A 27,862-nucleotide genomic window follows, 5' to 3' on the forward strand; every position below is an offset into this window, starting at 1 on the left:
GGTTTTTTGCTGGCAGCAGAGGGAGAGTGCTCTTGGGGGCAGAGTATGTTATCAGTACTTGTTAATGTCATGCTTTGAAATACCGTTCAGCTGTAGTAGTTACCCAAGCCACACCGCATGGGAAATTGGACTGGGAGTACCAGTTGGGACTCTCAGGGGAATGGCACCATCATTGTCAGCTTTACAAAAGCTCACCCCCCCACCTTCAACCTGAATAGGTTCTAGTGAACTATGATCTGGTGAATTAGTGATCATAGTGAATTGATTTGCATTTCAGCTAGTGTATTCTCAACATGGAGAAACCCCCTTTATGCTATAAATGACTCCCAATTACAAGAAAGATACAAGGATTCCCCCACGGTTTCAGATGCCTTCAGCCTTGGTGGTCACTGACGCTGGAGGCAACTGACAGTCTAGTGGCCACGCGCCAGATGGTGGTGGTTGGGGGGGCCGGGGGGGGTTGGGGGGGCGGAGGGCGGCACCGCACGCGTATCAAAGCTGTGCCGTCAGCTCACTGCTCCAACCTCTGGCTGCTCTTGAATTTCAGGAATGTCACAATGCAAATGGTGCACACATTGAGGCCCCTCCCCAGGTCTCCGCTAGTCTGAGAGGATCAGCCTTGATCAAAATGCCGCAACCCCCCCCACTCTCAGGGGATCGCTTGTACCGGGGGGTCCCGACAGGCTGCTCGACTTAGGGGAGACCGTGGGCCAGGACGCCAGGCTCTCCCGAAGGGCTCCGGGACATCCAATACAAATATTGTCACGTCTCATTGGTCGATTGTTTCTCAAAGCTTCTAAGCTGTTAAGACGAGTGAAATTGCCCTCACATTGATCCTCAATCAAAGATCAGGCGACCTTGGATTTGGCGTTCAGACGCTGACTCTACCAAGTCTCGTGTTAATGATCAGAGCACAACTGATCAAACAAGATAGCGATACTAAACCTTCATTTGTTCATTCATTCAATGTGAAAAAACCCCTCTGTGTAGCACAAAATACTAAATACATTCCTGCATTCCAGACAGGAGTCATTATTGTTTTGCTTGGTGCCAAAGCGAGAATTTGGTTACTGCTGTTAGGTCATTCTCTGATTGATGACATTTCTGCATATTGAGTCATGTTCCAGTACCACCCGTCTGCAGTGCGTCTCTGGTGTTCGGCTTCAGCCATTTCACCCCCCCCCCCGAGTTTTTTGGCTCCAGCTGTAATTATAACCTTGCTAGAGAAGATTAATTAAGGGAAGCTGGAGTGCTCAACTCCACTTAGCTTGGGTTACACGCGCATTCCGCGTAGGTGAGTGGTACCATTCTAAAAGTTTAACAAACAAACCTTTGATTGTTTGCCGAGGGTAAAACGGCAAGCACGGCGGGAAAAGATTCCAGGGTGCAGAAAAAAAGAATGCGAGAATGCAAGTTGTTGTCTCAGATGTAGCGGTGCTTATGATCCAGCTGTCCTGTGGACGGTGAGGACTTTATGAATTTGCACAGTGACATGGGGGTGGGCCAGAGCCCCCTCCAGCCCCACACAGAGTTCGGGAGACCCCCATCTCCTGGCCCCAGCAGGAGACAGTGTGATCCCCTTTGGCTCAGAAGTCCCAGCCCCCACATGTGTGCTGTGCTGTCATCCGCTCTGCTAGTGCGTGTTCTTGTGCTTTGCATGGGTACTCGTTAGTTGTTCCTTACAGGAACTACCATAGGACCTATCAAGCTTCTATGCAGAGCAGAAATGGACCTCTAAGATGTAAGTTTATGAAAGGCACCAATTTTCAGACTGGTCTCCCTGGTAAAGGTTGCAGCATCATTGCACCTATTATTGTCATCTCTCCCCAGCTGTGGCCAACAGTGCATGAGCGTTTGTATTTAGCATCACGGGTGAGTCCCCCGCGTCTGTGAGCGATGCTAACCGAAATCAGGAAGTGAGCCGTGCTCCACCTGTCGCCGTCACAAAGGAAAACCTCACGAAAACGCGAAACGTCAGACGTCCCCCTCGGCAAACGGACCACAAGGGCTCCTCTTACAAACCCCGTTACACATGTGCGCTTACCTGGTGAAACACTTCGGGGAATATTTATTTTAACAAGTAAAGTGATACTTACATTTCCAGCATGAGGGATGTTAAAGTTAACTGGTTGCCTTTCCTAAGAAAAAAATGAGAGGAAAGCCTCCATTTAACCCTGGGTATTTGCCTTTCAGTGTACATTGGGGAAATTCATACAGATTTTTAGAAAAGGGAACGTTTTACATGTATGTGTGTATACATTTCAGTAAATGATTGTCTCCCCTGATTGATTCAGGCTGCTCCCAGCTCAGGGGTCTTGTTGCACTCATAGGCTCTGCGCTGCTCTCCCCTGGTCTTCCTCCCCAGTGCTGTAGAAAGCTTATTAGCAACTACACCTCACTGACTTTTACTGCCGTGCAAAATATTTTTCTTAACGCGGATACCATTGTCAAGAGGAAAATAAAACAGAATATCTTGAGAAAAAAATATGGTTATATAAATAAATATATGCTCCACCTGGCAGTTGATTTCGCTGTCATGAGTGAACTTGCTCAGAGACCTATTTTCTTCTAATGAAAAATTCATTCCTGGGGAAATGATTCGCTCCAGGCTGTTTATTAATGTATTGGGTTTCTCCGCCGTGTAATAAAAAGCGTAGCGTTTTTGCTCTGGGATTGTTAGAATAACAGCGGTGGCCGCTGCCAGCACGCCTAATACATCATCGCCCACTTGGTCCTGATTAGAGACATGGGAGCCGTCTGCGCGTCGGACTGGCAGCCGCGTAGACGACCGTCTCGGGTCCTGTGCTGCCAATGTGTCCTCGCTCACATTCCTCCCCTTAAAGCTCTCAGCTTTCACCTTACTCCACCTGCCCCGCACTCCTAATAACTTCACCAGCTCTGATTATGAGCTGCTAACTAGGGCTAATAGGCAATATATTATTTGATATTGTAATCTCAGCTGTGCCTCTTCTTTGGCGGAACAGTGGGAAGATTTCTCTTTGTTTTCCTCCCTGGTCAAGCTGACCTCTCTCCTCCCACTGCAGAGCCAGACGGGAGGGATGGAGAGGCATGCCGAGGGGGCCCCTACCGCCTCCCGGTCTAACTGCACCACCTGCGGACCTGAGAGGAGAGTTCTGACCCCTGTTTTGTGAAGTGGGCACTTGTCTCAACGTGGTGTGGAACGTTGGGTTGCCATCGGCACCCTCCTTTCCCAGAACTGAAAATGAGGAACTCGGGCCACCTGGGCAGACCCGGAATCATGCTCTTATTGGTCACCTGCCCCCTGCTGGCCGTGCTGCAGGGTGCAACCAGCAAAGCCGAAAGCGGCCACCTGGGGGACTCCTCCCCCGACAGATGCATGAGGCACCACTTTGTGGAGACGATCACCCACCCCATCTACAAGTGCAACTCCAAGGTACCATAAGACTCTGATGATTATATATATATATATATAGGCCTATATATAAATACAAAAATAAAATATATTGTAATATATTGAAGTATATCATAAATTTTTTGTATATTGTAATTAATATATAGAGAAATATGTTGTTCAGCCCAGGAATACATTGCAGATAATATATTGCATATTTTCAATATGTTGATTGAATACTCAGTATATTATTTTTTCATATGGGCATCTCCATTGGAGACTGTTTCCCTGGATACTTTGCTTGCACAGTGTCGATAACATGGCTTTACAGAATTACTAGAGTTTTTCCCAGCATTGGAAATATTCCATCCTCTGTCCTCTTAGAACGTCAAGGGAATTACGGATGACATACTCTGTCTGTGTTGTGCTATTTAAAATGAAGATGTAGTCTGAGAATTGTGTGTGCCTGTATGATTTAACATCTACATTTCCTTACTTGTGGTGCAGAAGCCAGTGTATGAATATGCCAGTGCAGCATACTCGTTAAATGAGAAAAAGAGATGTTTAAAACTCAGCATCTTACTGTAAACAGGTTAAAAACCTTGACAGACTGTTCTGTCTGCTTTTGCTCTGTTGTTTTGTGGGTTGTGCTAATCTTGAGGAAATGCAGCCCTTTTATCTGTAGTCCTGATAAGTTCCTGAAGTTCCCACTGCACACAGCTGACCTTCAGCTCCCACATCCCCACCCCCCGAGTCGCACTAATGGAGCAGCATTCCTGCTGTGAGGGAACATAGTCTCTATTCCCTCAACCTGCTTCCTAACAAGCTGCTTGAAACAACAAGCTAATCCTCCGGGCCAGCGCTCGCATACCTGTAAAAAAGAAACCCTCTTGTTTCATTTATTTACTTTTTCAAGTGGTTCTAATGACCTTTCCCTCCGCTTCCAGCAACAATTTGGCAGATCCTGCCGTGCGAACCCCTCTGACTAAATGGCACAAGGCCCCAGCCCAAAATAAGGCCCTTTTGAAGGCAGAAATAACCGCATGGTGGCCCAAGCCTCACACCTCATCGTGAGGGGCAGCTAATTCATCTCGTCTGTCATCGAAATAATACCAATGCGTCAGACCGGCTCACAGAGAATCCCCGAGAGTGATCCCTCTTTAAAAGGGGGATAATCGTGCCGGTGCCGCGCTTGGCCCCAGTTCACCTGAGGCCCACAGCGAAAGCCCAAGAGTGGGTGTGTGTTTTGGCTCTGACCTCCGTTTCCCAGACCCCACGCTCTCCCTCGAGGGGTGGGGTGTGGGAGGGACGTCAGCGGATAGCAGGGATACGCTGCACTGTGTCTTCCCTCACCCTGTCAGCCCGAGAGGAGCTGGCAGCGGCCAACGCCGCCCTCTCTCAACCCCATTCCACAGCCGTTACATGAGCCGCTATCCGGCGTCCGCTTCAATTACAAGGCAAACGGCAACCAAGATATCGACAGGAGGCCAGCGGAGAGCAGGCCTGCGCTAATTCAATTACCGTGGCTTCCCTGTGCACTCAGGCAGCGGCTACACCCGCGCGCCACCACTGGCCTGCTGTCAGCTCCGCCTCACAGCGTCCACAGCAGATCCTGCATTAAATCACTTTTACTCACCAGACATTTGGCTTTGAGGCTTTTGCTCAAAGGGAGTGAGACTCTGAGTCAGGTTCGGGCCCGTTTGTACCAAAGCGGCTCTGTTGCTGGAGCAGTCCGCATGAGGCAGAGCACACAGCAGTCTGCACGAGGGGGACCTGGAGCACGGAGCCATGCTTTTCCATCCAGGGTCCGGCCCCTGCGGGGCTACCGCGGTCCCAATTGCATAGCCCGACATCGTGCTCCAGGGCTCGCCGCCCAGCTATGCGGAAAGGTTCCGTGCTGAGGGGGTCTATTACATGGAACATTGGCGTTCTGTGGGAACCGCCGAGGCTTCCACGCGCGGTTTCCAAACGCCGGCCTCGCGACGCGGCCCACCTGCACCTGGACTGCATCCTATAAATAGAGGCCCCCTCAGCTACATCTGCCGCCCAGCTGTTGTCCCCCCCTGCCGTGTTTTCCTGGCTCTCTGTCTCTCCTCCCCAACTCGTGCCCCTCCCCCCGCCCCTAGTCCCCCCACTGCACTGACAGAGAGCCCCGAGCCCCTCTCCAAACCTTGGCCTGCGCACCGTCACAGGATGTAGTGGATGTCACTTTCAACCTGCCTTGCGGGTGCTGGCTCTTGTAGCACACGCTACCAATCTCCTTCGCAAATGTCTCAAACGCTCAAACGAGGGTTTAGATGTGACCTGTCAGGGCAGCTGGCGGATTGACATTACATTACATTACATTCATTTAGCAGACACTGTTATCCAAAGCAACTTCCAGCACAGTGACACAGGGCTCCTTGTAACACAGGCCAACAGGAATGTGACAGGTGCAGCCTCGCCCGTCAAAACACCTCGATCAGCGTCAGTCCATAAAAACAAAAAATTTATTTGTCTGTCAGCATGTGGTGAATCACACACCATGAAAAAAGGCTGCACTTTTTTTTGATGCTTGGAGACCCAACACCTCATACTATATTTGCCCATTTTATATTCTGGAATTTATATCTGATTTTAATATACCCACAGCTTACAGTTGTCTGTGTTGGACTTTGTGCTGAAAGTGTTGTTTAGTGGTAATTAGTCGGCTGTTTAGTCAATGATGCTGATGTACTGTTGATCCAAGGAAGCTGAATTTATTATTATTACAACTGTCATTCTGAAATTCACATGCAGAGGAGCTTATATTTACAATAGTGACTGTCTGTTAGATTGGTGGTGCTCTGCTCGGTCAGTGGCCTTGGGATGCCACCATGACAGCCACACCGCATATCAGTGTTTCTAAAAACAAAAGGCAGTGTAAGAGCCCAGGAGATGCAGCCACCCTGTAAGCGGCATGCACTCGAACCCTGACTCCCCATCACAGATAAGGCGTGTGCGGGAAGTGGGGGTGTGGGGGGGGTTGGGGAGGGTGATCTGGGTTAGCTATCTGAAACTCCCACTCAGGGACCCTGAAGGCAAGCTCCGGCAAAACAGGCCGTCTGGAGCTCCGCCACGGTCCTGTATCAGCACAGGTGCAAGGTCAGGGTGTGGATACAGAGCCGTGCTTTGTAAACGGCCGTCGGCTTCTCCGGCTGCTGCTCTGAGATCAGGTTCACGGCAGGGACACAAGAAGAGATCTTCGCCCCTGTCTCTGTGGGAACACAGTGTGTCTGCCATGTATGCGTCCCGCAAACACATCAAGCATGATCTGGATTTCCTGAAAATGAAATGTGTGGGCTTTCTGCTAAACATTAAATATATTTTCAAAGAACAAAATATGCAAAATACGGTTCTGAAAGTGTTTTGTTTGGAATCGTACCATGCTATTAATAGTAGTTACATTTAAAGTGTAATTGAAAGAATATGGGGAATGAGAAGTCAAATAGGTTCCAGTAAGACACAGTCGTACAGGAACAAAGCCGTGAATTCATGGCAGTCAGTTTCAATACAGAGAACCCATTTATTTTTCCAGTTTACTGTGGCAGGGACCAGTGATAGCTTTAGGGTGTGTAACGCTGAATGCTGTGACAGGAAGCTGGGTTACAGACCACAGTGCTCACTGTCCCCATGTCCCTCCTGTCCCCAGATGGTCCTGCTGGCACGCTGTGAGGGTCACTGCAGCCACACCTCTCGCTCCGACCCCCTCATCTCATTCAGCTCCGTCCTGAAGCAGCCCTTCAAGAGCACCTGCGTCTGCTGCCGGCCGCACACCTCCAAGCTGAAGGCCGTGCGGCTGCGCTGCTCCGGCGGGACCCGCATCACTGCCACCTACCGCTACATCCTGGCCTGCAGCTGCGAGGACTGCAGCTGAGCCCGGGGGGCGGGACTTCCTGTCCTAACAGGAAGTGGCAGAAAAACAAACCCTGACCAGGAAGCTGGCAGATTGTTGCTCAGATTCTCATATCTCGTGAAAGGCACGGGTAACAGGACGCTGCCAAATCTCATAAAAAGAAACCCGTTAAGAGGCTCTGCCAAAGGCATTTAAACACAAGTCTTCAAAACCTGTGTCAATAACACCCCCTTTGCCTATAAGAAAACATGCTCCAGAATGTGCTGAAAGGTATGGAATACCCTGCTGCGCCTGCAATCTGTCTTTCCACCAGTTCATTAATTTTAACTGCGTTCCATTGCTTTGATCTGTGTGAGAAAACGATTATGAATGTTGGCCACAGTGCTGAACACCATTCAGGAGTGCCACACCTGAGTACCTTTGCACTGAATCTCTGCAGTCTGTACTGTGCCCAAAGCATGTGACTGATAGTGTCCCCCAGTAACGGTGCTGTGGGACAGCATTGGCATGGTGAGGACAAGTGCATTATGGGTAACGGGGGCCTGAGGATTTGTGGCCATCCAGAGAGCTGACAAAGGAGATGTGACAGTGCTCTGCTATCTCCAGATGGAACGTGTGAGTGGCGAAATGCCTAGAATGTGTATTTCATTATAACTATTATCACCATTGTTATTGTTTTAATTATTGATAATATTATTTTTGTTTATGCTGTTATTCATGAAATTATCATTAGTTTACCAAAAGGAATAATTCCAGAATGGAGTTGTTGGGAAATGAATAAGAGAATCATGCCAGGTAAGAGACACCTTGATGAGTGCAGAACCGAGGAGGACAAACCTGGAGCATGACAGCTGCCTCAGGCCTGTCATATCAAGATGTAGTGCAGTACCAGGTCCTGAAGCTGTCGGGAGAGTTACATTCAACATGGCGACCAGTGCTGGCAGCGACTGGAAGGAAGGACACCAGTTCAAAACGAGGTTTCATTTCTGCAACAAATACAAACTGAGGGTGGATGGCGACCAACCGGGATTCACTTCGGTAGAGATGCATGAACTCTGAGGAAACACAGCTTTGGAGTTGTCATGCAGAGTCTGATCGGTGAAGATGCTGAACACATGGCCATTGATGAGCGTTGAAATCCCAGCACAGGTTTGCAGTTGTTTGTAAAAAGTATTTTATTGTAAAGACAAAGATGCTTCATTTTTGACAGAAATACAACCCTAATAAACATGGTCCTTTTGTTTCTAAAGCCTGAGTACATTGTGTTGGCAGTCTCTCTACACTCTCTATTCTCTCTCTCTATCTCACTCTCTCTATTCTTTAAAGTAGCGTGGATATGAAGTGGTGTGTGATTTAGTCATCAGCTAATACGAAAGTAGCACAGAGAATTTGTATGCTGATGATGGACTGTTTGTATCTATTCCCAGTTGTTGCTCCACTGTAGTTCATCTGTTAATTCTTCAGTCAAAGGTTTCTATGATCCAGGTACATGTGGTCCTCAGATAACACCAAATATATTCAATATGATAAATGCAAGTTTTTTGCACTACGCAAGTTATAATTATTACCATTCCACGTACAATTAAGATAAAGAGAAAAATGTATTGTCACTTGCCACTGTATGAGAATTCGGATAAATATTTTAGAATTCCTCCACAAAGTCTACTCTTTCCATGGTCAGACCCAGAGGCTTCAGTTCTAAGGAGATCCAGCATGTAGCATTTTCATAAGTATTCAGGAGAAGAATACACTATATATACAACCAGACATTCTTGATGATACATTAGAATACTGTCTGCTTAGTAAAGCATTAATATCTGTCATATTACTCATTAACAAACACAGTGTTTGGTTGGTTTAGACTAGGTTTAATGAATATTAGTGAATAAGTTTTTTTAAGCTGGAGGTTGGCTGCCAGACTGGAAAAAAAATTCAACACAAAGTTGCAGTATGTGCTATTGCAATGCACTGTTGTAATTTTGTTTGGACTTGTTTGAACTTTTCTCAAGCTGGCAACCCAGGTCTCATCCTTAATAACATACATCAATATTGGACATCCATAAATATCCATAATGTTTTTGTTAATTGATTCAAATGTGGTTATTGATGCTTTATTATGCATCTATTATTATGCATCAGGTTGCATTCTAAAGTGTTACTTACTTCTTAGTTTTACGCATGAAAGATGTGTTTGTGTATCTTTAATAATTTCTGCTCATACTTACATCTCTTAAAGGAGCTATAAGCTTTCATGTCATTCACACTTGTGTTTCCTTGGTGTTCCTTGGTGCTGTTTCCATCATTCTTGATCATTTTTTATGATGCATCACCAAAAACAGTAAATGTCATACAATTCATGGTTATTGAGACATGATTTAGCCAATACAGTCTAAATTTGGAACAATAGCTCCTTCTATTGGTTAAAGTAGCTCACAACAGCCTTTATTATACCTTTTTATCATAACGTCTTAGCTCTATGCTCCTGTAAATTTTCACATTTACACATTTCTGTTGCTCAACAATGTGCTTGGGAGTGCAAGAAATTCCAACTTAAGAACAATATCTTTTTGATAGTTCATAAATCCTTAAAATCCTTATATCCACAAACAACAGCCATTATCGGTCAACTATTTCTTGAATATCCCCCACATGCAAAGGCAATACAGAAACTGCACTATATGCAGTTATAAACAATGCACTATAAACAATTCAGATTCCGATTCCACAAAAGACAAAGAACGCTGGGGGGGGGGTTGTTTGGTCTGCTACCAGACAGGGTCTTAGTTACAGGTTTGTGAGACATAACCTGTATATATATAACACTGAGAGCTGAGTTGTCAGGGCTCCCGCCCCCTAGCTGTTGTGTTTTTGTTTATTTTCCCTGTCCATGTGCTTTTGTTTTCCTTGTGTTCTAGCCCTGCCCCGCTCTCCGCCTTGTCTCCGCCCACCTGATTGTCTCCACCTGCCTGCCTGCACACCTGCATCCCATCACCTAATCAGCCCAGCCCTATATCTACCCTGCTTGTCTCTGTGTTGTTTGCCAGATCGTTTCAGTCTGTCTCGGTTCCTGCCTGTTTTTCGCCTGTTTGGATTTTTGCTGGTTTTTGCCTCGCCTGTTCCTCGACATCGTTTTTTTTGCCTGCCCTTCTGTCCTGATTGCCTGATCTGCCTGCCTTCAAGGTTTGACCCTGCCTGTTTCTGTTTTTGATCCTTGTTTTCCCCTTGGACTGCCTACCTGGTATTTTGACCCTGCCTGTTTTTGGACTGCCTGCTTGTTTGACGATTCTGCTAATAAACGCCTGTAATTGGAGCACTCATGGTCCGTGTCTGAGTCCGTGCCTGAGTCCTGACATGAGTGCTTTTTGGCATTTCCTGCTGAAACAACCAAACCTCAAACATATTTCCTTCATCCCCATCTAACTTTATTCAGACATGATTTCATATGAGCACACAATCAATAATATACAATAGACAGACACAGCTGGGTTGGACAGTAAGCAGCAACAGTCAGTTGCTTTACCTTTGTTTTATCCTGTTTGCATAGTCTACATTCAGGTGTACTTTGTCTATGGCCACATCTGCTCACTGCACCTAAACATAAGTTTCTACTACTTCCAACTGAAAAATGTTAATAAAGCCACGACAAATGTTATAGTAAGGTCAGAATATCCACATGGAGGGTTTTGCATTTAACCAAGTCAGCATAACCAGTGTAATTTCCCCAAACATTGAAAAGGCTACTTCTTTCCAATAAAGAAGCCATCAAGGAATGCATGCACAATTAACTACTTTTGTAATGCAGTTTTGGGCCAATGACTCCTGCAAGAGAAATAAAAGGGTATTTTTCTACTACATAATTGCATCACTACTCTATGCTCTATGCTAAGGGTTAATCCACTGGGCAAAAGATGAGGTGCATCATTTCATTTATCATTGTACATTGTTCAGTGGAGTCAGATTTTAGTGCAGTCCATCAACCCCTGGTACTTTTAGCTATGTGGGTTGATGGGGAGCAGGGATATATTTGGGGTATTCTGGAAAAGCTCATTTTCAGATTAAGAAAGATAGTAAGATTTCTGGTTTCAGGTAATAGTCCAGCTCAGATAAAAATCCATTACAGTTAAATATTCTCTAAATGTTAATTTTGATAGTTTTATACCACAGTCTTAATAGTTGTGATATTTTCAGAATACAAAACTGTATATTCAGACTATACGTCTCTGAGCGTGTTTGTAACATAGGCAATGCTATAATGCAGGACATATCTGGGCTGTAATGCAGAAAATAGGTGGGTTGTCCACCAATAACAAGTTTAAAGTATTACATCCTGATACTGTTTATCCTCTGTAATATCAGTCATCTATGTATTGGTGCCAGTACAAGAAACCTTTTTGAACATGTTTTAACATGATGTCACAGAACATCATGTGGCTGTCAGTTTTACATAGATCAACATAATGGATAAATTCAGGTGCTGTAACTGACTGCCAAAACTAAAGTTCATGATTACAGACACATTTATTAAAGTCATTAAAGCACCCCAGAGTTTCTGATAAGCTGAAGCATATCTTAGCTGCAGCTTGAGAATCTACAGCCAACTAAAACACACTGCAGCAGAGAGCGTAGGTAGTGGAAACAGGATCTAAGTCCGGTTTACCGTGTTTAAAGGAAACTCCAATGTGACCTGTTGTCAGCAGAAAACCAGTAATACAGACCAACAGTACATTCACTTCCCCACTGCAGTGGCTTCTCCCTGTCTCCAGTATTCAAACTAAACTCATTTAAAATGACTGTCCACATGTCTTCAATAGCTGCATGCATTACAGATGGAAAAAGAACAAAGTTATAAAATAAACTGAACCAAAGTGTGGATTGAATGCCAGAGATAAGAAAAACCCACTATGTCTGGAGGTCTGAATCCCCTCTTGGTTTGATACTGTGTGGGAAACAGAGCTGGATTTGTGCTAATACCTGTGGAAAGTAACAATCAGTCACATAGTTTAAATGACATTCTAATTTTCACTAAAATCAATAAAACCTCTTACAATTTGTTGGGAATAGACATTCATTTCTAGAGTTTCTGTAGAGTGAAATATTATTTCTGTGTGCACAAATAGAATGCTAGGCCTCAGGATTGTGATAAGGTGCTTGGACAAGGATGGGGAAATTACTGCATGTACCTTCTGGAAAGAAAAATGTCTTCAGTATGTGTATGTCCAATTAACTTTCGCCGAGTGCCATTACAGAAATACCTATTCCAGAATTATTATCGAAATGCTTTATGTTATTCCCATTTCTGTTGTTATAATGGCATATGGAAAACCATTTAATATAAAATGATTTTATTTTTTCTGTATTTGGAATTTAAAAATATACAGTATATATAAACAATACTATACTTCTACTATAGTCATTAAAAAGACATCCTTTGATTAGTTCAATGATGGGAAGAGCACTTTAATGATGGAAAATTTAAATGGGCAGACAGCAGGATTTGTAGTGACATGCCATTCCGCCAAGCCATTGTACTTTTATTTCTAACTGTGATACATACATGACAGACACTCCTCCTATTCCTGGTAAGAGTAGGAGGAACGTGAATGAAAAGAACAGGAAGTCCCAGCCATTACCACCGTCTCACTCTCTGCCTCGTGTCTCTTCCAGCTTGGTTTTAATCTGTGGGCATTTGAAGATCATGGCATCATCAACAACAGGTAACGTGCTGCACCTGAAGTTATTAGACATCTCACTGTTTCCACTGAAAGAACATGTAAAGCTCAAGGTTTGCATACTATTTTGCTTTTTAAATGTTCTAATGAAAGTTTTAATGATCCTTCATTTTAAATCTAGATCATTTTTAGTCCATAGTATGTGCACCTGGGACTGATTACAAGTCCAAATTGTACTATTGTGTTACAATGTATTGTGAATGTAGAGTGTGCAACAGCTGCAATAGGACGAATAAGTCTTAAAACAGATCTCTGCAGCCATGGGGAGTATATTTTTATTTTAAAAATTGTGTAATATATTGGACATGATGCAGAACTTCTCAATGTATGGTGTCTCATACTCACAACCACACGAATAACTTCTTTGAGACACGTGTGTAATCTTACATGCGTCTGTCGTTAAGCATGCCGTAATGTACAACAGCCTGTTCTAACAAAGTCCCCTCAATCTGTGAGTCCTGCCTGAGCTACCAGGGGGCGTGATGTTGAAAAATTGGACAAGATATATATGTATATATATATATACAGTCATGCCCTAGATGTGTATTTAATATATATGTTTTTCTTTTGTTGTTTGTTTGTTTTTGTCTGGTTTGGTGTTAATTGCATTTGTTCGAAAAAGCCAAAACTCAATGTCTATCACAAAAAATGTATGTTTATAAGAATGTTAAAAATTTTGATAAAAGAAAATAGTTTTGATCTAAATCTTCTTGAGGACTGTGCATGTGATTGTTTTCACCCTGCCTTACTCACACAGCACTGTCATGTTGTTGCAGAACATAGAAACGTCAGACACTGCAACAGCTACGGCAGCTTTGGAAGGAAAGGGAAAAAAGAAGAAATTCCACGAGCTGCTAAGTCACAATCCCTAATCAGACCTAAACTGAGCTTAAATCAGGTAAAAAGCTTGATGTGACGGGAGCAGGAAAGTGTCCTTTTGTGCTGCAGTCATTATAGTCATATATATATATAGTCATTATAGATATTATTAGTTATGCAGTCTGTTTGCATGAGAATGCCAACCCAAGCAAATTGAAACTTTCCTATGTACCTGCATATTCTTACACTTGGCCAAATTTTAAAGGAACAGAAAGTAACTGTTCCGCCCCCTTAGCTGTGGTGCTTTTGTTTTCCTTGTGTTATAGCCCTGCCCGCTCCTGGATTGTTCCCTGCTTGTTTTTCGTTCTACGATCCTGCCTGTGTTCAATAAACCGCTCGGAATTCGACGCTCCTGTGGTCTGCGACTGAGTCCTTGCCTAGATCATGACAATAACCGCAATATGTTGTCAAACCAGTTATGGGTGTGGGGCAATGTTTCTGCTTTGAAAGAAATAAATAGTGAAATCTGATGTCTGATTGGTTGAAAAGGAGGTTTTTCTGGTATGCTCCTCCTCTTCTGCTTTGTAAAGTTAAACTTCAATAGTAAACAATGCTGAAGACTCATTATTGTCAATGTTCTTGTACCGCACAACAAGTTTTCAATGTCATGAACCTGACCTGAACATGAACAGGGTAGCAGGTTGGATCCAACTGCAGAGACACACAGTAACTTAGATGGATGATAGAGAAACAAAGTAATTTTACTTGAGACTCAAAAACACCAAGCTTTGTGCACAGGAACATACACGAGGCAGGGAAGCTCAAGACTGAGCAGGGAAGCAAGGAGCACACAGGGCACTTAAACAGGGCACTAAACACATGATGCAGTCTCAGATGCAGTCTCTGAACCTCTGACACTGACAATACACATTAAACATTTAAATGAGATCTTAATATTAAAAAAAAATCTTAATTAAAAAAAAATGAATTACTGAGTGAGAGTAATCACACATTTTTCCCTGCAGATTAAACATTTCGCTAAGACGACGATGAAGAAGATATTACCACAGGTAATGCATCTTAACACAGATACTAGTACTAGTTCACAGATACTACAGACTAGTTTGCATGCATTGTGTCTAGAAGCTGAAATAACATTCAGTTTGACATCTTCATTGGTGGACGCTGATATCTGTAGATTGCACATTAGTCTCTGTTGTGGTGAACGACTATCAGAACCAGCATGAAATAGCAACTTTGGAGAAGATCACAAACTTACGCAATGCGTCAGTAACAATACAGTCTGTAACGTTTCTACCTACAGATTATCTACACACTGTCTGAAGTGGCATGAAATAGCACATTCTCCCAATTTGAAGAACTTCATGAACCTTTACATTACTTTCATTTTTCAGACTCGCTTATACAGAGCGACTTATAAAAGCAACTTCCAAAAAGTAAATACCATTAATTTCATCAATTTGCATTTTTTAGTGATCCTCACAAATTTTCATATCAGAATGCAAAGGAGTGTCTTTGTAATGTAATGATGGCCCTCTCTGTGAGGAGTAAATAAACATAAAATAAAAATAAAGGTTGTCTGTATCTTGACTGTTTCTCCACAGAAACTCCAGTCAGCCTCCAGGTGTTCTGTGGAAGAACCTCAGTCTCTGGATGAGTCCAAACGCATCATCAGAGACCTGGTCCTCCAACTGGACCGAGTCTCTCAGGTAGGAGAAAAAGCTTCTTTATCACAATTGTAATGAGGGAAAACATCAGTCTGGGACATGGGCCAAAGTGAGAAAAGGAAAAACTGTAGAGAAAAACTGAGAACTGGACAAAGGAGTGTAAATACAGAATGTTGGCCAAATAGCAAGAGACAGTCATATTTTTATGCATATCCATATATTTACTTACGAAATTCAGGTTAATGTTAATTCTGCTCATAATTCAGAAGACTTCTTCCCTGGAAATCAACCCTGTGACCATCTAGCTACAAGTCCTCCTCCTTTTTACCACTGCAAAACACTGCTTCTCCTTGACACTACACCTCATTGCTGTCCTTCCACCTCATATGTGTGTTTATTTATATAACACTGGACTCCAAAAGTCTTTCTGTTCCAAACCTCACAGCACAAGAGCCATGCGGTTCTGTTAAGTGTGACTGAAGACGGCTGCAGCCTGCAAGAATGTCAACATTTCATACTGCAGTGGGCTGAGGAACTGAGGAACCTGCTACAGAGACAGCAAGTAGATACAGCACAGGTACACTCAACACTGATGCAAACATAGCAGGTACATATAGCAATGGTATATCTGTCAGGGCTCAGGCAGGGACTCAAGCGCAGACAGCGGAATGGGGTGCACAACGCGATGTTTAATAAAGCCAAGACGGGGAATCCAGAAGACGTAGTCAAAACAGGCGAAGTCAGATAACCAGAAAAACACGGCAACAATACCAAAAGTCGGATCCAAAAATCGTAGTCAAGAAAACGGGCAAGGGTTCAGAAAAACAGCAAGCAGGCAGGCAGGCAGAACAGGAACAAACGGCTTGTAGCGACACAGACGAACTGAGACGAACTCGCGATGAGACAGAAACAAACGAGGAATATATAGGGCAAGGCAGATAACAAGATGGGGTTCAGGTGTGCAGGTAGGCGGGTGGAGCCAGTCAGATGACCAGGTGGGCGGAGACAGGGCGGAGAGCAGGGCAGGGCTGGAACACAGGGAAAAACAAAAGCACATGGACAGGGAAAACAACAAAAACCAAAACAAACCCGGCTAGGGAGCCGCAGTCCTGACAGTACCCCCCCCCCCTACGGACGCCACCAGGCGTCCCAGCAGGCAGTCCAGGATGACGCCGACGGAAGTCCGCGATGAGGGAAGGGTCGAGGATGTCACGGGCCGGGACCCAGCACCGTTCCTCTGGGCCGTAACCCTCCCAGTCCACCAGGTATTGCAGTCCGCGACCCCGACGCCGAACTCCCAGCAGGCGACGTACCGTGTACGCCTCGGATCCATCGATCAGGCGGGGAGGCGGAGGAGCCCGCGGAGCCGGGCAAAGAGGGCTGCGGACGACAGGCTTGACCCTGGAGACGTGGAAGGTTGGGTGGATGCGGCGGAGGGAGAGCGGCAGTTTGAGCCGGACCGCGGCGGGGCTGATGATCTTGGCGATGGGGAAGGGACCGATAAAACGCGGAGCCAGCTTGCGAGACTCCACTCGGAGAGGAAGGTCTCGTGTGGAAAGCCACACCCGCTGCCCCTGGACGTAGCGGGGAGCCTTGGACCGATGCCGATCAGCTGCCCGCTTGATTCGGGCAGTGGCACGCAGAAGCGCGGTCCGGGCGCGCTTCCAGGTCCGCCGACATCGGCTAACGAATGCCTCCGCTGAAGGCACGCCAACCTCTTCCTCCTGAGCCGGGAACAGGGGGGGCTGATAGCCAAGGCAGCACTGGAAAGGGGACATGCCGGTGGAAGAAGACGGCAGGGAGTTGATGGAGTATTCCACCCAGGACAGCAGCCGACTCCAGGAGCTGGGGTCGTGCGAGGCCAGGCAACGCAACACCGTCTCCAATTGCTGGTTAGCCCGCTCGGTCTGGCCGTTGGTCTGTGGGTGGAAGCCTGAGGACAGACTCACAGATGCCCCTAACAGTTTACAGAATGCCCTCCAAAAGTGCGAAGTGAACTGGGACCCCCGGTCTGACACCACATCACTTGGCAGCCCGTGTAGCCTGAACACATGGGTGATCATGAGCTCGGCAGTCTCTTTGGCTGTGGGCAGCTTCGGCAATGCTACGAAGTGCACGGACTTAGAGAATCGATCAACCACCGTGAGTATGACGGTGTTACCGTCTGATGGGGGCAGACCAGTGACGAAGTCCAAGGCGATGTGGGACCAGGGTCTCTTGGGCACCGGCAGCGGACGCAGCAATCCTGCAGGAGGGCGATTGGAGGGCTTGTTCTGGGCACAGACCGAGCAGGCGGAGACAAAGCTGCGTACATCCTCCTCCATAGTCGGCCACCAGAAGCGTTGCTCGATAAGGGCAGCGGTGCGTCTGACCCCTGGGTGACAGGCCAGCCTGGAGGAGTGTCCCCACTGCAGAACCTGCGAACGAACAGACTCGGGAACAAACAGGCGGTTATCAGGACATGCACTGGGACCGGCCTCACCCCGCTGGGCTGAGCGCACCAGGGACTCGATTTCCCATGTTGCCGCGGCTAGCAAGCAACGAGCAGGCAATATGGTGCTGGGTTCAGGTGGCTCCTCAGGTGAAGAGGACTGGCGAGAGAGAGCATCAGGCTTGCCATTCTTAGAACCTGGGCGGTAGGAAAGGACGAAGTCAAACCTGGCGAAGAACAGAGACCAGCGAGCCTGACGGGGGTTAAGACACTTGGCAGTACGGAGATACTCCAGGTTCTTATGATCCGTCCACACCAGAAACGGGGTACTAGCGCCCTCCAGCCAGTGCCTCCACTCCTCCAACGCCAGCTTGACCGCCAGCAGCTCTCGATCGCCGATGTCATAATTGCGCTCGGACGCGGAGAGCCGACGGGAAAAGAAGGCGCAGGGATGAAGCTTGTTATCCTGCGCCGACACCTGAGAGAGTACAGCCCCCACTCCCAACTCAGAGGCGTCCACCTCCACCACGAATTGTCGGGCAGGATCAGGCTGGATGAGCACAGGTGCAGTGGTGAAACGCTTCTTGAGCTCCTGGAATGCTTCAGCAACATCCGGAGTCCAGGAGAAGCGTCTGGCGGGTGAAGTCAGGGAGGTGAGAGGAGCGGCGACGGAGCTGTAATTGCGAATGAACCGCCGATAAAAATTTGCAAACCCCAGGAACTTCTGGAGCTCACGACGGGAGGTCGGCGGTGGCCACTCCTCAACTGCCTGAACCTTGCGACGGTCCATCAGGACCCCTTCCTCAGAGACGACACACCCCAAGAAAGAAACGGAGTTCCGGTGAAACTCACACTTCTCGGCCTTAACGAACAGGTGGTTCTCCAATAGTCTCTGCAGGACTTGGCGGACATGGCGTGAGTGTTCGGCAGGCGACCGGGAGAAGATTAGAATGTCGTCCAAGTAGACAAACACGAACCGCCCAAGCATGTCCCGAAGAACATCGTTAACCAGGGTCTGAAAGACAGATGGGGCATTAGTTAGACCGAAGGGCATGACCAGATATTCGTAGTGCCCCGTCGGAGTGTTGAATGCGGTCTTCCATTCATCCCCCTCTCTGATGCGGACCAGGTGGTAGGCGTTGCGGAGGTCGAGCTTTGTGAAAATCCTCGCTCCCTGCAGGGAATCGAATGCAACGGACATCAGAGGAAGGGGGTAACGGTTCTTCACCGTGATGCTGTTTAGCCCTCGGTAGTCAATGCAGGGGCGGAGCGAGCCGTCCTTCTTTCCCACGAAGAAGAAACCCGCTCCCGCTGGAGAGGACGAAGGGCGAATAATGCCGGCAGCCAGGGACTCCCGGATATACTTATTCATGGCCTCCGTCTCCGGTGGCGACAGGGAATACAGACGGCCCCGGGGTGGAGTGGTGCTGGGCAAGAGATCGATGGTGCAGTCATAGGGTCTGTGAGGAGGCAAGGAGGTGGCGCGGGATTTGCTAAACACCCCCTTCATATCCAGGTACTCGGGGGGCACCCCAGACAGGTCGGGGAACTCCTCTGCAGTGAAGGGAACAGAAGAAACAGGAACCGGGGCATCTTTGAGGCAGTGAGATGCGCAGAAGGAGCTCCACTCCAGCACCTTATTCTCAACCCAGTTTATCCAGGGGTTGTGCTTGCAGAGCCAGGGGTGTCCCAGTACCAGCGGTGCTTGCGGCGTATCAATGATATGAAGTACGATGTCCTCACGGTGGTTGCCGGACAGCAGTAGACTCAGCGGGGAAGTGATGTGGGTGATCCTGCCAAGGGGCCTCCCGGTGATGGCAACGGCTTCAAGGGGAGTCTGGAGCGGGACCTGAGGCAACCCGAGCTGCTGCACAAGGTCAGCATCAATGAAGTTGCCGTCTGCTCCGGAGTCGATAAGAACTGCTACCACCTGAGGTTGACCGTTCACAAGGAGAGAAGCAGACAACAGTGGGCGAGTAACCGGGGAGTCAGACAGAGGGGTTACGCTCACCTGTATCTCCCCGACTGCGGGTGAGCGCTGGCTCTTAATCAGGCAGTTGGCGACGAAGTGCCCGGGGTTGCCACAGTACAGGCAGGATCGGGTCCGGATCCGTCTCTGGCGCTCAGCTGGAGACAGGTGTGTGCGGTCGATCGAAATCGGTTCTGTTGACAGACCTTGGGCAGCAGGGACTGAGGGTGTTGCTGCTGAGGGCGCAGGGGTTCTCCGGAACTCCTCCGCTGATCTCCGGGACTCTGCTCGCTCCCTTCGACGTGCGGACAGGCGGTGGTCTACACGGATGGCGAGGTCAACTAAGGCATCGAAATCAGCAGGCAGCTCCCGGGTGACCAGCTCGTCTTTGATCTCCTCAGACAATCCATGGAGGAACGTGTCGTACAGAGCTTCCTGATTCCAGCTACAGGTCGCAGCGAGGGTCCGAAAGTCTATGGCGTAATCGGAGACCGAGTCCCCTCTCTGACGGCTCTGTAACATCTCCCGAGCAGCCTCACGACCGTGTTTGGAACGGTCGAACACGCGCCTCATCTCCTCACAGAAGGTGGAGTAGGAGGAACACACAGGTGAGCGGGCATCCCAAATTGCCGTTCCCCACTCCCTGGCACGTCCGGTCAACAGGGTGATAATGTAAGCGATCCTTGCCCGATCAGTGGGGAAGGTCGACGGCTGGAGCTCGAACACCAACGAACACTGGGACAAAAAGGAGCGGCAGGTTCCAGGCTCACCGGCATACGGCTCAGGAGGCGGCAGACGGGGCTCCCGTTCAGGCAGGAGGGCAAGAGGCTGTGGAGGAGGTGCAGGGGAATCTGCTGGGGCGTCTTGTGCGAGCTGGAGCTGCTGCAGTTGAGCGGAGAGGTTGTGCAGGCTAACCGCAAAGCTCTCCAGGGTTTTGCCAACCGACTCGAGCTGGTTCTGATGTCGGCCGAGGAGAGCTCCCTGTCGTTCCAGCACCGATCGCAGCTGGTCACTGTCCGCTGAGTCCATACTGGCGAGTTCGTACTGTCAGGGCTCAGGCAGGGACTCAAGCGCAGACAGCGGAATGGGGTGCACAACGCGATGTTTAATAAAGCCAAGACGGGGAATCCAGAAGACGTAGTCAAAACAGGCGAAGTCAGAAAACCAGAAAAACACGGCAACAATACCAAAAGTCGGATCCAAAAATCGTAGTCAAGAAAACGGGCAAGGGTTCAGAAAAACAGCAAGCAGGCAGGCAGGCAGAACAGGAACAAACGGCTTGTAGCGACACAGACGAACTGAGACGAACTCGCGATGAGACAGAAACAAACGAGGAATATATAGGGCAAGGCAGATAACAAGATGGGGTTCAGGTGTGCAGGTAGGCGGGTGGAGCCAGTTAGATGACCAGGTGGGCGGAGACAGGGCGGAGAGCAGGGCAGGGCTGGAACACAGGGAAAAACAAAAGCACATGGACAGGGAAAACAACAAAAACCAAAACAAACCCGGCTAGGGAGCCGCAGTCCTGACAATATCTTATACAGGTATACTCAACACTGTTATGAACAGAGCAGGGACGTACGTTACAGGTAGACCTTATACAGGTTGTAATGGGACCTACAGAATGGTGGTGGAAGGGCACTATGTGCTTATTTGTGGCTCCCCTCAAATAATGGGGGTGAAGTACCATTGACGGAAAAGTGTGGAGGGAATGAGTAGCGTTTGGACTGATTGTAGATATGAGGGGGCTGTCCCCCTCTTACCTACAGTGTGCCAATACGATGTTGCAGTAAAAGAGTAGCTTGAGATGATTTAGATCAGCGTTTCCCAAACCTCTCCTGGAGGACCCCTTTTCCTGCGTGTTTTAGATCTCTCCCTGCTCCAACACAGCTAATTTAAATGATCAGTTTGTTATTAAGCAGCTTCAGGAGTTCATAATGAGTTGATCATTTGGATCAGCTGTGTTGGAGCAGGGAGATCTAAAACATGCAGGACAAGGGGTCCTCCGGGAGAGGTTTGGGAAACGCTGATTTAAATTATTAAAATGCAGGTACAAAAAGAACAGACATTTTCCAGGTCTGTGCTGTAACAGATGCCTGAGAGGGAACACTCCAGCCAAAGCTCATTAGATTACAGGAAGCCAAGTCTTCAGCAGCAAGCCCCAGACCACTGCAGTCCAGCCCAGGAGCAGAAGCTGAAGGAAGCCCAGCTGATCCTGGATCAGTGGGCCTGGAGTCTCCAGTCATTGCCAAAGATCAGAGGAAGGCAAACAGCACTGAAATAAAACACTCACGATGCACTTGAAACTGTGCATAATCCCCATCTCACTGTTATCACTACATCTGTCCCTCCCCCACAGAGCTCTGTGTGTCCAGGAGAGGAACTGAGGAACCTCCCACAGAAACAGCAGGTGCATACAGCACAGCTATTCTTTATACAGGTTCACTCAACACTGATGCAAACAGAGCAGGTACATTTAGCACAGCTATACCTCATACAGGTATGTTCAGAACTGATACAAAGACCAGGTATGTCCAGTGCATATATATCTAGTGCAAAGGTACACTTCACCCTGACACACATAGTGATGCCAGCAGTGTACACAGTACTAAATGTGTGTGTGTGTGTGTGTGTGTGGCGTGGCGGGGGGGGGGGGTTCCTTTGGGACATACTGTACCAATGCAAATGCTTTGACAAATGAAATACAGGTAGAAACAAAATGTGAGTTTTCTAGTGCCTGACAGGTTTGTGCTATAACAGATGTCTGAGGGGGAATGCTCCAGCCAAACCTCATTAGATTACAGGAGGCCAGATCTTCAGCATCAGGCCCCAGACAGCTGCAGTCCAACCCAGGAGCAGAAGCTGAAGGAAGCCCAGCTGATCCTGGATCAGTGGGCCTGGAGTCTCCAGTCACTGCCAAAGGTCAGAGGAAGGCAAACAGCACTGAAATAAAACACTCATTAAGCACTTGAACCTGTGCATAATCGGGCTGATCCCCCATCTCACTGTTATCACTATATCTGTCCCTTCCCCACAGGGCTCTGTGTGTCCAGAGGAGGATGTGAGTGCAGTTCTGCAGGAGCTAGAGAAACAGTGGAAGAAAGGCCGGCTGCCCAACATGCTCCCAGTCCTGGAGTTCATCATGTGGAGCCTGATCCAGGATCAGTCCCAGCAGGTCAGGCCTTACTGCACTATCTGCATTCTGAGCTAGACTGCATTTTACTGAAGATTACTGCAAAACCACTTCATCTTTTCCTGTCTTGTAATGGTCCAGCTGGCACAAACTTGTAACATACATGTCCTTACTTTACATTAAAGTAGCTACAGAAGTGAGTCCTGTATATCTCCACCAAATACTTTGTTACAATTTAAGTACCATCCTAATTAATTGCTAGAGGAGTTAGGCTTACTGTTGGCACAAGAATTGAGATATACTGTAGGATGAAGTGAAGGTTAGGATCAACCAGATGATAAGTTCAAACTGTCTTCATAAACTTACTGTGTATTACATACATGTTACATGGTATTCATGCAGATTAATTATGAGGGTGTGTTTCCCACATTATGAATAGGACCATGTTGCTGAGGTCAATGTGTGGTGTGGGTGAGTGAATGAGCTTTCTGTTTTACAGGGATATGTACCTCAGCTCTGGCTCAGAAGTAAACAGAAGTTTGAGAATGGAGGTGAGTCTTTGGCCTATGTTCTATCCACTAAAATGAAATTCAGCTGTTTTTTTGATATTTACTATATACAATTTATCAAACAGATGTCCTTATCCAGTGTGGTTCCTCTGGAAGCACCCATAGATGAATATGTTAAAAGGCTTTACTGAAGTCACCTCCTTTGTTTTACTCTACAGCTGCTTTCCAGCACATCCCCAGATCAGGTCTGTCAGACTCTCCTTGTTACATTAGTATACTGCGTGTTCAAGTGCTTCTGTTTCATAAACATTTATAGGTTATATTCTGTTACTGTGGAGTTACTGTTCTGGAGTAAACTCTTCCCTAAAATAACAGCCATGTATGTTTCCTATATTCTACACTGCTTACCATGGGCATAAATTACAGGGGGAAAAGGGGGGACTGTAACCCCCCCAATAATTAAAACTGGCCAATACAGCCCCCCCAAGTAATCATATTCATGGAGACCTCAACCCCCCCAATGTTCAACCCAAAGTTACACCCTTGCTGCTTACTATTTCAGTTCTGCACAGTAATTATAATGTTAAACTAAAACAAGGTCTTTTTTGTTACAGTGTTTGACTGGATTCAGAAAGCAGCAAGTAAGTAGCCATTTATCAATGAGATAAATTGTATCACTTATCATATTAACATCAAAAGTTTGAGGGCAAAATATCTCATTCTCTCAGGACAAAGGTTTTTCTTTGATTGAGATTTTTTAGGTAGACCTACAGATCAGTTTTTGGCCCTGTTCACACCTGGCATTAACATGCGTCGCTGGTGATCCGATCACTAGTGGACAGCGCTAAGTACAGGTGTGAACATGTAGCAGAGCTGAAGTGATTAGCTCGTGTGAGTCCTGAGCCTTAGGTAGTGGGTAGCAGGTAGCCGAGCGGTTTCAGCAGCTACGACACTCCCCGAGACCTGGTTAAGTAGTGTTGTTGCTGACAGGCTAATGGCAATTTGCCATTAGCTCAACTGGCAACAACGCTGGCTGTAAGGGGTTGGCAGCAAGCAGTGAGAACCTTGGTTCTCAACTGATGTCCTCTGCGTAAAGTGAGGGTGACCATACGTCCTCTTTTTCCCGGACATGTCCTCGTTTAGAGACGCAAGTTTTACGTCTCAAACGAGGACATGTCTGGGAAAAGGAGAACGTATGGTCACCCTTGCGTAAACGGAAGTACATTCGCGTGCCAACGGGTGTGATTAGCTGTTTAGCGTGTATGCGAAAAGCGGTGCGATTAGAACACAAGATTGGAAAAATTCTAGCTAATTTTAGCTTTGAGGAAACAACGATTTAACGTTAAAAAATTTAGCAAATGCTAATTGAAAACTATGAGAAGCTTAAAAATGCTAATGAAAACATAACGAACCATGTAACGTAGCCTAACATGCACGCTCCATAGCATGAAAAATAAATTACGTGCGAAAGGGTTTTAAAGTGTGACAACAGGCAACAACAACAGCTGGAGTTCGCAAGATACCCCAAATGCCTCCAAGCCCCAAAGGTGTAATGCAATATATTACATGGAAAATGTTATTATGAATAATTGTAGTTCTACAAATAAATGTTAGTGGAGTCAAGATTTACGATATCATGAATATCAAGGGGACATTCTAAAACACTTAACATGCTTAATTGTTCCAAAACTGTGATCAATGATCACCAAATTTCTCTCACACATCTCTTGTCATAAACACTTATCAGCATATCAGCAAAACAAAACCGAAGTCCAAGGAATATGGTCATTATCTTACGTTAAGCCTTTTCCTTATAATGGGCATCAATGGAAAATGCTTAAAGTAACATAAGGTCTATAGGCTACTCATAGGATTTTGCTTTTGATTTTTTTGACAGGTGGAAGTGTTTATGACAAGAGATGTCCAAGAGAAATTTGGTGATCATTGATCGCTGGAACATTAAGCCACGTTAAGCCTTTTCACATTAAGCGTTTTAGAATGTCCCTTCTTCCATAAGCACACTTCGGTTTTAGAAAAGTAATTCATATTCACAATAGGCTACTAGCAATCCAGCAAACACCCTTTGATATTAAACTACATTATGAAACATTTTCATTGCAGTGAATAACCTAAGAAACTTTGGAAACATAATATCTTGCTTAGCCTATTTAATTCAACCATATTGGCAAGGTGCCAGACAAATACGGTGAAGTTCAAAATGTTCTAATCTAGCATTTCTGCTTTTTCCAACGATAAACAAAATGTAACGAAAGATCAGCTGCAGCTGATTTAAGGGTATTTCATTTCAGTGATGAACGGAATCTAACTTGCTAGTCAACTAGGTTTACATATTTACAGATACAACAGCATTATTTCATAGTGACAGTCATAAGATTCGTTCAAACACACCTTTAAATGATGCGTAAACTTACATTTGCAAACATTGCATCATTTGGAAATGATGTACGTGTTTATTTACATATAGAGCGAATAAGTGAGATCCGATCACAAATGGTCACTCGAGACGCATGTGAAGATGCATTTTAATGCCAGGTGTGAACAGACGTGCTTAGAGCTGTTCACTTGTGATCGGATCACCCAAGACGCATGTTAATGTCAGGTGTGAACAGGGCCATTGACATTGATAGAGAGGCTTAGTCATTTGATTTTAATGACATGTAATTTCCCTCATTCTTGGAGAAAGCACAGTATTTTCAATTATGGCATTTTAATCACTCTCTTTACATTGTAACTTTTTTTTCCCTTACAGCTGATATTATTCTAGATCCAAAAACTGCTAATCCAGATCTGATACTGTCCTCAGACAGAAAAAGGGTGAAAATGAACACCATCATAGAGAGTGTACACAACCCCAGAGACAAATGCTGCAGGAAACCTCATAAGTATGATGGGTGGCAGTGTGTGCTGGGAACAGAGGGCTTCACCTCTGGGAGACATTACTGGGAGGTGGGGGTTAAAGGAAAGACAGAATGGAGGATTGGAGTGGTGAAGGAGTCTGCAGAGCATAGAGTCTCCATTGCACTAAACACACAGACAGGCTACTGGATATTACATCTGCAGCTTGGGGTGCTCATGGCTGTAACCACACCAGTCTGTAAACTCCCACAGTCAATTCCCTCCAGGGTGGGGGTGTACCTGGATATAGAGGAGGGGCAGCTCTCCTTCTATGATGTCAAGAGAAGGTGCCACATCTACACCTTCAATGACAGCTTCACTGAGAAAGTCTACCCACTGTTTGGAACAGTAGAAACGGACAGAGAGATTATTATCAAAGACTTCTAAAATGCTTGCCGTATCAGAATAAAATAGATTGATTCTGGGTAATGGCCTTGTGATAGACAAGATAGATGAGAGTGTAACTGCATATACAACGCTCAGATTTTTTCCTATCTCAGCTATCTTTCAAACCAAAGCCAGAAATATTTCAAATAAACATACTTACTCTGGTTGGTACTCAGCATGAAAAGAAATGGACTGTTGGTTACTGGCCCTCTAGAACACCGAGAGTGAACCCTTTCATATATGCTACAAAATTTGGATTAAGCTGCATCATGCTTGGGTAGGTCTTGCTATATAATATGTAGAGCTTGTTCCATACAGTGTCATTAATTCTCTGCACACGTAAATCACAAGATGTACCCAAGAAATGTTACATGCCTTGCACTATGCCTTGCACTTGCCTGCATTATGTTTTGGCTGCTGTTGGTCCTTTCTGCTGTGCCTTCCAGGCTGGGAGGATTCAGGACAGGAATGGCCTCACTGACAAAATCAGTACAGGTGTGGCTTGTTGCCTTTGTAAGGCCCAATATAAAAGTGCAGGGACAGATTCTTTGGATGCTAATTAACAGAAATATGCAGCTCCGTTACTGATGTTATATTGTCTTTGAAGGATTCAGCACTGTTCCCAGGTTCTTGGTGCTGACATAATTATGTTGTCTAGGGTCAAGGAAATTTTGCACAGTGGTGAGGACTTAGCTGGCCAGTAGAGCGGTTCAGGTTTAGAGACGTTGACGCTTGAAATGTTTCTTGATCATTAATTTGTATCTCTGCTGCAATGGAATGAGCAGAACATGTATATAGAGGACAGCAATTTTAAATCAGAGCTGTGAAGCTGTCAGGTAAATGTTGGAAAATACTGAGGATCTTTCTTAGTTTTTTTTTCATAGTTTTCTTTGAGTTTATACCAACCTGGCTGGGCATCTTCAGTCTCCACCCCTGCTTTATAGGTTCATGTGCCGTTCTTTTGCTCTGACTGCTGTTTAAAAGGTGAACATGTTTGGGGCTACCAGTCATGCATAGGAAACACTGGAATCTGG

General features: G+C 46.3%; 2 protein-coding genes across 2 annotated transcripts; both read left to right on the forward strand.

The window, feature by feature from the left end:
* Positions 1–3,223: 3,223 nt before the first annotated feature.
* LOC118788700 (norrin-like) lies at positions 3,224–7,268 on the forward strand. Its single transcript, XM_036544719.1, has 2 exons — positions 3,224–3,415; positions 7,044–7,268. Exons 1-2 carry the CDS (start codon positions 3,224–3,226, stop codon positions 7,266–7,268), a joined length of 417 nt encoding a protein of 138 aa, XP_036400612.1.
* A 15,375-nt stretch (positions 7,269–22,643) lies between these two features.
* Positions 22,644–26,828, forward strand: LOC118789201 (E3 ubiquitin-protein ligase TRIM39-like). Its single transcript, XM_036545547.1, has 4 exons — positions 22,644–22,805; positions 22,921–23,058; positions 23,516–23,567; positions 26,296–26,828. The coding sequence occupies exons 1-4, from the start codon at positions 22,644–22,646 to the stop codon at positions 26,826–26,828; spliced, it is 885 nt and encodes a 294-aa protein (XP_036401440.1).
* Positions 26,829–27,862: the final 1,034 nt, after the last annotated feature.

The sequence above is a fragment of the Megalops cyprinoides genome, chromosome 14 (assembly GCF_013368585.1).
Source record: "Megalops cyprinoides isolate fMegCyp1 chromosome 14, fMegCyp1.pri, whole genome shotgun sequence".
Lineage (NCBI taxonomy): Eukaryota > Metazoa > Chordata > Actinopteri > Elopiformes > Megalopidae > Megalops > Megalops cyprinoides.

Bases quoted from the DNA above. Each gene is read 5' to 3' on its own strand.
- LOC118788700 (XM_036544719.1), top strand. From the start codon at position 3,224: ATGAGGAACTCGGGCCACCTGGGCAGACCCGGAATCATGCTCTTATTG. The intron at 3,416-7,043 runs GTACCATAAGAC...TCCTGTCCCCAG, and splicing joins TCTACAAGTGCAACTCCAAG to ATGGTCCTGCTGGCACGCTG.
- LOC118789201 (XM_036545547.1), top strand. From the start codon at position 22,644: ATGTCTGAGGGGGAATGCTCCAGCCAAACCTCATTAGATTACAGGAGG. The intron at 22,806-22,920 runs GTCAGAGGAAGG...CCTTCCCCACAG, and splicing joins GTCTCCAGTCACTGCCAAAG to GGCTCTGTGTGTCCAGAGGA. The intron at 23,568-26,295 runs GTGAGTCTTTGG...TTTCCCTTACAG, and splicing joins ACAGAAGTTTGAGAATGGAG to CTGATATTATTCTAGATCCA.